Source organism: Pinus tabuliformis, chromosome 7, assembly GCF_031772625.1.
Source record: "Pinus tabuliformis cultivar Carrire ecotype Pingquan chromosome 7, CPIR1, whole genome shotgun sequence".
In the NCBI taxonomy this organism is placed as follows: Eukaryota; Viridiplantae; Streptophyta; class Pinopsida; order Pinales; family Pinaceae; genus Pinus; species Pinus tabuliformis.
Window position 1 is genome coordinate 1,682,021,382 of NC_142293.1, and position 9,514 is coordinate 1,682,030,895.

At 32.4% G+C, this 9,514-nt stretch overlaps 1 protein-coding gene across 1 annotated transcript; it reads right to left on the bottom strand.

The window, feature by feature from the left end:
- Window positions 1–3,782: 3,782 nt before the first annotated feature.
- Window positions 3,783–7,121, bottom strand: LOC149254933 (endoglucanase 8-like). Its single transcript, XM_089454873.1, has 8 exons — window positions 6,903–7,121; window positions 6,215–6,427; window positions 5,908–6,108; window positions 5,116–5,193; window positions 4,841–4,993; window positions 4,614–4,722; window positions 4,326–4,489; window positions 3,783–4,115 (listed from the first exon to the last, which is right to left on the bottom strand). Exons 1-8 carry the CDS (start codon window positions 7,119–7,121, stop codon window positions 3,783–3,785), a joined length of 1,470 nt encoding a protein of 489 aa, XP_089310999.1.
- Between the last annotated feature and the right edge of the window lie 2,393 nt (window positions 7,122–9,514).

The window sequence follows — 9,514 nt, forward strand, 5'->3', positions numbered from 1 at the left end:
AATTTATAAAATTTAACTATCTGTATATGTTAGAAATATTATGTCTAATTACCTATCCTAACTGGAAACATGTGCATTGAGATAAAACACAAGAAAAAAAATTAATTACAAAATTAAATTAAATAATTAATAAAATCAATAAAATATTGAGCACAAAAAATATATTAATATTTAAAAAACATATTTTTATTTAAAAAATCACATACATATTCTTGTATCCAATATGAAATATTAATTGAAAAATAAATTTATTGTGAAATATAAGAATATGGAAATCTTAAACCTTGATAGAAATACAAAATATATAACAACACATTGCCATAGAAGTCTTCTCCAAAGATATATGACGTTTCAATTTATCATTAAGAAATTTATCAGTAAGAGCTGATAGAATTATACAAGCCTCTCGAATCTAAATTTTCGATCTCCTTGTTTCTCAAAAGAACATCCTCTTAAATGGGATACTTAATAAAGTACATTTATTAAGAATTGATAAAATTATACAAACTTTGGAATCTAAATTTTCGTTCTCTTTGTTTCTGAAAAGAACTTCCTCTTAAATGACATAATTAATAAAGTACATTCAATTTTATCTTCTTTTTGTTACAACAAATTCCACTTTCGAAGTCTAATTTTAATATTTCTTATGAAAAATGTTTGATAAAAGCATACGATTGTTCCTTTCAAACAATGATGTCGATATAATTTTCCATTTTTAAAATTCTTATGGTTAGTAACACATTGTAATTTGTTATAAGGATATTTGTATTTGATTCAAGATTTTGAATATGTCATAGTGTTTATTTGTATGCAAGTAGGTTTTTTTCTCCTTATTTTTCTATTATTTATTTTATTCTCTTATTCTTTCTATTTTCTTTATCATTCAGATTATTTCGGTCTTGAAAAGATTTGCCAAATGTACAAAAGTAATAGCTAGTATGTTAATAGTTAAATAATTATATATTTACGCAAGTAATCATAAACAAATAATAGATTCCAATATTAATCCCATATTCATTGGGTGAAATGGTTACAAAGAGTTTATAAGCTATCCTTCACCTAACATAATTCATTTGCACAATATTATGCAATATGGGCTACAGTGTATTCTTTTAATCTCAATCATATACTAGACTAGTATACAAAAATTTGGGATATGAAAATATGTAATGGATAGCAATACTATGGTAGATGACACGTCAGCAAAAGCATGCCAGTGTCTAGTAGATTCCATACATGATTATCTCTAATAATCCATTGGTTAGCCCACGAATAGCTGAGTAGTTTAATCTAACATGGAGAAGAACTTCACAAGTAACATGGACTAAACAAAACAATCTGAATGTGAGAAACAAAGTGGATACCTCGGTATCCATAAGACTTTTATAAGGCCTATAAAATTTAATCCATATATGTATTGTCAATATCCAAATACTTATATAAAATTCTTGATCCAGGTACTTGAAGTGGAAATGAATATTATGGAATTAGGAAGAATGAAGTGAGAAAATAAATGATCGGGATCCTTATACAAATAATACATATGAAAAAATTCAAAACAAATTCATAGTTCCATATAGTTAGATAGAAAATAAAATTTAGAATGCATAACACCACAATAAATTCCATTAAATCATTACTTATCCAGATACAATGAATTCATGAAATGTGAATACTTTTAACACCTATGTCAAAACTACCATGTCAATGTATATGTCATCATACCAAGTCATTAGTATGCTTAATAAATTAAATCAGTCATTGGCCATATGGGATGACATGTAATATGACATGTCAACATGGCATGTCATATTACATGTCATCATAAATGCACTAAAAATTTGGTAAGATTCATTTCATTGTCCACCATGTTATTTCAAATCTATGAAATATTAGGTGAAAGAAAGATTTGGATTTGGATATCTAGTATCAAGGATTTGGAAATTTCAAATAATGATATATTAAGTTTGATCCAAATCCTAATATATATGATCTAAGTTATGAAAGTTTTTTTTAAGACATAATTTATCTTATCTAGATCCAAATACAAATAATATATCAACAATTCCTCTATATCTAGATTTAAGGAATTGAGAGCTCATAAAATTATATTAGCAATGTGTATACATGATCCAGATTCAAATTTCTTGCATCTGAATTTAATCAAAATCTTTAAAAACACCCATATGATCAACGCTTTGAACTCTTTGATTTGGATCTCGTTACCAAGAATTTTTCAATAATTTTTTTGGCACTTTTATGAAATAATAGGAAACAAATTAGATCAAATGATATGAAAAATAAATAAATTTCGAATGGAAATAATTGTCATCAAATTAATTGGAAACTATGCATATACAATCAAATAAAACAAAATAAAAGATAAAAACATTTACAAACTATATCAAATCAATAATAAATTATATTGTAGAGAAAACAAAGGGAAATCTATAGGAGGGTGTGGCCATATAGAGGAGTTGTGTCGTTTAGTTCTATCGTCTCTATTAGGAAGTTCGTTAACACTAGGAGCGAGACATGTGTTGGTTGGAAACACTTGAATGGACCATAGTGGTTGTATAATACAGGAAGTGCAAGAAGTTGAATGAACCATGTACATGAAGGGACATCGTAATGAACCAAAGTACAATGGTTGGGTACCCATGAAATCTAGTGGATGGTTGTTTCTCTATCTAGATGTCATTTTTGCAATGTCTACATGATGGGGTTACAAAGTAAAAGCGCTGGTTTTGAATTGTGTGTAAGTAATTAGTATATGCTCCCCCATCTTAAGAATGTCTATTTATTTATCACATACATATAATTTTATACACAGTGGTGATATCAATATACATTCTTTAAAAAACATAATCTAAACACAAACCAAAGTCTATATTTCATAATGCTGATATAGTCTAATGTTTGTTATATGATATCTATGAATTCCCAACTAAATCTCTATTTTCCCATCTTAACAAAGAATATTTCTTTATCACAATATCTATTTCTTTGGCACAATACATATACTTTTATACAACATTTATATCACTTGCATATTTTGTAAACTAAACACAAATCAAAATCTATATTCCGTAATGCTCATATACTCCAATATTTGTTGTAGGATATCTATAAATTTCCAACCTATATTCAAATTATCCATCCTCCCTACTTGTATTTTAAGGTTAAACACCATTAAAAAAAATTATAATATATTCATATTATTTAAAAAAAATATACATTATAACCAAGTGCAAATTTCCGGCTCGTGCAAGTCAAGAGCAATCTATACATTAATAAACAAATAAATCCTATGATTACACATTCCTAAATGCTCATATATAACATCATGGAACAAAAATCCTATGATCACACATTCCCTGTATGCTCACATATATAACACGATGGCACAGGATCTTCCGAGACTCTCATACACCATGTTCTTCTATGCTAATATCACTGCTATTTAAAAATAGAAGAATTTTCAATCTGCATATGGGATCTAAGATGTAAAAACAAGTCTTCAATATGATTATAGGACTCAACAGGATGAAATGAAACAAAACAATTCTGGAGCCCAGACGTACCAAAATTCATATATATTTCCATCGACTCAGATTTTCATATAGAATACAGACTTAGTAAAAGATATTACTAGCATAACTTTTTGAACTTAAGTCCGTGATTCCATGCTCATGCTGTGGATCTTAGCCAGGACTCCCACAAGAGGATCATTGATATAAGTTGTGGGCTCAAGCTTGCACGAATCGGCCCTGTTATGTCGATTATTCCATGATGTTGTTGTGGAGCTTAGCCAGGACTCCCACGAGAGGAGCATTGATATATGTCGTGGGCTCAAGCTTGGTGGAATCAGCCCTGCTATCCTCAAACCCGTCATAGCGATCAGGCCCTCCCACAACTGCACCTGTTAATTCATTTGGGTTTGGTGCTTCTCTGTTGAACCACAAAGTGAAACCTTCGGTACATGATATCTTTCTGGAATCCTCGTATATCGAAACTATGGAGGACCCTCTGTGGTGAGCTTGCTGTGGATATTTGTCACCAAAACCCACCATGAAAGACATACCAGTAGGATTCTTTCCCAAAATGTAATCCACCTGCAATTTACATATACAAAGTGGATTTGTTAGCTACTACTTTGCTTGCTTTTTCAAATTATGATATGAAAAAACAAAAAATCAAATTTATTTAACTCTGAATCTCTTATACTCTGAGAAAGCTGGAATGGATATACAAGTGTGCTCAATTCTTCTCCTCATTAATTAAATATTTTGCAACACTTAAAAAATTATAATATGTATGTGTACTTGTTGTTTGGCAAATGCAATAAGAATGCTTGGTTCATATGTTTGATCGCCACATTGCAGGTATTGCTTATATCGTGACAGTAAGTCACTGTAAACTGATGCAAGGAATGATGTGCCAGTAGCATATTGTGTATTTGCACCATCTCTGACAAACAACAAACCTCCTGTACAAGTGAAACAGATACAAACACTGTTAATGAGCTTAATTTTGAAACTCAACAGATACAAACACTGTTGATGAGCTTAATTTTGAAACTCGGAGCATGACAGGGAGAAACTTCCATTTACCTGGTGTGATGGAATTTTTGAATTGAGGACTTTGTGGAAGAACTGAGCAGAGGAACACTTCTGCTTGGCCTCTGAAAACTTCCAGGTTGGTTTCTCCGGAGAGATATAGCTGCCAGGTTTATTAATTTTTATGAAGATGTGGTCAGTTGAGGGTCAAGTGGTCAGTCTTAAACTTTTTCTAAATTGAACATTTGGTGATTCATATGTTTATGTGAATATGGACTTACACTAGACAGGTGGATTTGAACTCCTGCACATTTGAGATCCCAATTGAACTCATACTCATTGGAAGTACAAAAATTTTGGTGGAGTATGTATTTGGTGTAATATGGCAATCCAGTTGCTCTATATAGCCACACCGCTGCCCATGCAAGCTCGTCCTGTAAGTTAGTTAGTAGAGGAATAATAAGAAGACTTCAAGAAGTTACTCACTCTGTAGTTTAAATAAATAATAGTGTGAAGTAAAAAAGGAAGTAAAATTAATAATGTTAAGGAAAGATACATCATAGCCCGAGACAGAGCAATAGAAAGGGCATTCTCCATGATATGTTCCCCGGTACTGGTCAGCGAAACGAAAGAGCTGTACTAAATGACATATTCAATTACATGAGTATCATAAAAAGTTGGAGAATAAAATTCATTAAATTAATTCTCAATTTTGAATCTAACACATGAACGAAAGAGCTGCACTAAATTAATATTCAATTATATGAGTATTTTAAAATGTTGGAGAAGACAATTCATTAAATTAATTTTCAATTTTGAATCTAAGACATGAATTTCATAGACATGTTAAAAATGGGCATTTTTGAAAGATTTTTGGAATATTTTGGAATCATATAAAAAACGTAGGCAACCTCAAATAAGTAATCTCACCCGTCCGTATTTGTCTGATCCCAAAATATTCCAAAAATGGAGACATTAAATTAAATTTAAAATAAAAGTTATAAAAAAACATTCATCCACAAACAAATATGACCTATCATAAGTTGCTAAAGTTATGTAAATTGTAAATTCTAAGAATAGAATAGAATAGAATAAAACAGTGAAAAGAAATTGTTTCCTATCATATGTTTGTTTTAATTACTAAAGTTATCTGGACTGTAATTACTAAAGTTATCTGGACTGTAAATTCTAAAAATAGTATATAATAGTGAAAAGAAATTAAACCATTGACCTTTTTCCTAACAGTACAGTAGGATTCTAAAATATCTCAATATCTCTCAAATCTGCAATCGCTGTTCTAAACCAATAATACAGTATAAGTGATTTTAGAATACGCATAATCTTATACCAAAGTAGCTCTTTGGAGTAGGAGAATGGAATAAGGTTTGTCAATGGCTGCAAAGACGACGGAGGAAGCGGCCAATGCTGCAGCAGTCTCTGCTGCAATTTCTGTCCCGTGAGTGGATGTATCTATTCTGTACAAAGTCCTTGGGGTGTCCATCCTCTCTGGGTTCTCCCAACAGTTATGGTCTGCAGTTGGATCTCCCACCTAAAAACAAAACCATAACTAAATTCATAATTGCCATTTGTTGTGATCCTTCGTAAATTTTGTTGTGATCCATGAGTAAATTTAGTTGGGATGGCAATTAATTCACCTGAACCCACAGCTGGTTTTCGGTGGCGCTTGCTTTGATGAAATAATCAGTTCCCCACTTAATGGCATCCCTAACGTTCTCCAACTCTCCCGCTGCTGCAAGTTCATCTCTGTACTGAAGGGCTCCCCATGCCAGCATGGTAACGGTGAAAGCCATCGGAAACCCATACTTCACATTATCCCCAGCGTCGTAGTAACCGCCCACCAAATCCACCTACATAAATACACAGTAAAAGCCATGTTGAACATCATTGTATCTTTCCAGACTTCTTGAAGATCTGGACCAAATAATCAATTCCTAATTTATATGGACAGAGAATGTTGATAGAAATCAAGCTGTTGCAAACTCATAACTCATAATACTGGAGTAAGAATTCACATTGTAGGTGGGTTGCGGGGGATCTTTATGTTAATAACTTAATTGTATATTCTCATAATATCCTGAAATCTGATAGTGCTGAGAAATCAATTCCGAGAGATCAATTGTTTGATCTAAATAAGTTGTGGGTGGAGTATCAATCGTTTTCGCCAAAATAGATACCCTCGTTATTTTCGCATTGATAAGATCAGCGTCGTTATTTTGCCGTTTTGGGTATGATTAACAACACTTCTAAAACATTCAGGAAACAACGTTTCTAAAACAATCCGGAACAGATGGCAATACCAAAATGAGAAAATATTGTTATTACATTTTGGATTTGTCCGTCTGTTAGACCAGAATCTCCTCTCCAGCTTATCCTGTTGCTACTGCTGGACAGTTTTCCTGAACGTTGAGCCTCCAGAAACAGAATAGATTTATGCAGAGCATCTTTGTAGTCAAACTCACCCAACACAAACTGATGATGAGCAGACAGCACAGTAGCAAGAATTATACACACAAACCTTTCCACGGTAACCCTGTAACCCATTTCTGCTGCAATTGATCAGTAAATGGGTACAAAAATAAATATCTGCAAAAGTTGATGCGTATATATATTTGTAGTCTCACGCAACCAACGTGTAATGAAGAATAGAAACATAAAGGGGACTCGGTCTCTTTGTTTGCATGCATGTTTGATGTGGGTATTGTAGAGGTTTTGCAGGACAAAGAAGTCTTGCATGCAGGTTTGATGCGGTGCTTATTTTGAAGGGTAGAGAAGTCTTGTGGGTGTCAGTTGGACATGAAACGACGGAAATTCCAGGAAAATATTAACTGAATGGTAAGTCAGTGTATAAGGTTGCCTCATCACCATTTCCTCACAGTACTATTAACGAGTAAATGTTAAAGTTTCAAGAAACACAAGGAAGATAACGAAGTTAGTTTTTCTACACAGACTAGAATATTTATTGAATATTTAATTTTTCCACACAAACGGAATATAAACTAACTACCGTTGCCTATTAGATCGGCACTGTGAGCGTTTCTATTAATATACGAAATATTAACTATTTCAAAACCCGTAAAATTAAAGAACAAATTTAAATGTATGTAATTAAAGTTATAATTTCGTAAATTAAAAAGATAACAAATTTAATTTTAAAATTTTAATGGATTTATTTTTAAAATTTAGAGTTCTAATATACATTCTATCAGTCTTATAAAGTTATAGAGAAGAGGTCTAAAGTTTAATTTCAAAACCGGAAGCTTTTATTTACATTCTACTAGTTTTTGCAAATGTGACAGAAAATGCAGATACCATGTAATATCTCATTCCATATTTTGTATAATGTTTTTTTTACAAATTTTTATTTAGTAAATTTTATAATTAAATCATTTTTAGGTTTGTATTTTAAGTAAAGTAATAAGTTGGAAGATATTTAACAAACACGGGTGGGACTGCTGCAAATGGATTCCAAACACCAAAACTCTTAAAACTCTTGGCATATTCATATAATTGTAAAAACAAGATGAATAACATAAAGTTTAATAACATATTATAGAAATAATTTCACTCAAAAAGAAGTTAGTAAAGCTTAACATTTGAATTTGAGTTGTAATTGTTTAATAATTAAAAGAAGAGAATATAACAAGTTATTATAGGTTTACAGAGATGTATTTTTTTAGACATGCCATAATCTGATATGATACAAGGATTATAAACAAGTAATTGCACCACATGTTGCAAACGAAACTCAGTAAAGGAAAGAGTAGTAGAGAAAAAATAAGTAAAATTTTTATGATTGCCATTTACCATGAACAAAATTAAGAACATGCCAATGGGTCAATTGTGAATACATAAATCCATTCTTCCACGGTACCAGTTTTCTCACCACATAGAATTCTTTATTAAAGAATGGTGTCGAGAGCTCAATTGCTCCATGAGTTTATGAGGCATATACCAAAACAAACTATATTGTGTTAGGGTTCAAGAGAAATAAATATAACAATTAAGAAATACACATTCAAACCATGTACACCATGATTATGTGGAAAACCCCAATTGGGGGAAAAACCAACCAACAATAGATCTATTATTTTCCTTAGCTAAAACACAGCCAAGCCAGACTTTACCATGGATTTACTCGTTATGCATTCCTTACCATGTCTTACTAGTCCTACCCATTTACATGAAAATTTCCAATTTTATTTTGATTTTGTTGCTATCTTGACCCACACACAACTTGAATTGCTGCAAGTTTAAATACCAAATTTCCATTTTATTTTTATTTTGTTGCTATCTTGACCCACACACAACTTGAATTGCTGCAAGTTTAACCATGCATTTCACCCTGTAAGACTCGTATCCCACTATTTAACCCTTCTCTTGTAACTGAATTTTTATTTAAAATTTCTGTTACTATTTTAGAATAGAATGTTTTCTTTAACCATAAAAGCCTTTCAACAAATTTCTCTGGAAAAAAAAAGAATTACCTGACTTTCTTGATTTTATGAAAACAATGCTATGTTCTTTTGTTTTGATCTCTCGGCTTCAGTAGATCAGGCAGGTTTTCGACTCAGACAGGCTTTCTGGTAATCCTCTACGTCCTCCTTTCTCTTCGATAGTAGCATCGTGGTCAACGATGGAGGGGTTTCACCCTCAGGGGCAACACTTCACACGCAGGGCAACATTCTCCAATGCGCCTTTGGTGGGTACGCAGTAGTGGTGCCCTCCTTGACGCAGATGTCAAGGCTCCTCGATGCATGCAAAGATTCCTCTCTCCACGCCGGTGCCTCCTCGCTCCACTCCAATTCTGGATGCAGAGTATGTAGGTTCCTGAGTCCTCCTTTCTCTTTACATAGGTCGGTGCCTCCTCTTCACGCCGTGCAGAAGGTTTTTCTCCAGCCTCCACTCTTCACGATTTACAAACCAAACCGGACCTC

Bases quoted from the DNA above. Each gene is read 5' to 3' on its own strand.
- LOC149254933 (XM_089454873.1), bottom strand. From the start codon at position 7,121: ATGGGTTACAGGGTTACCGTGGAAAGGTTTGTGTGTATAATTCTTGCT. The intron at 6,109-6,214 runs GTGAATTAATTG...TTTTGTTTTTAG, and splicing joins AAAACCAGCTGTGGGTTCAG to GTGGGAGATCCAACTGCAGA. The intron at 4,723-4,840 runs GTAAGTCCATAT...TAAACCTGGCAG, and splicing joins TTCAAATCCACCTGTCTAGT to CTATATCTCTCCGGAGAAAC.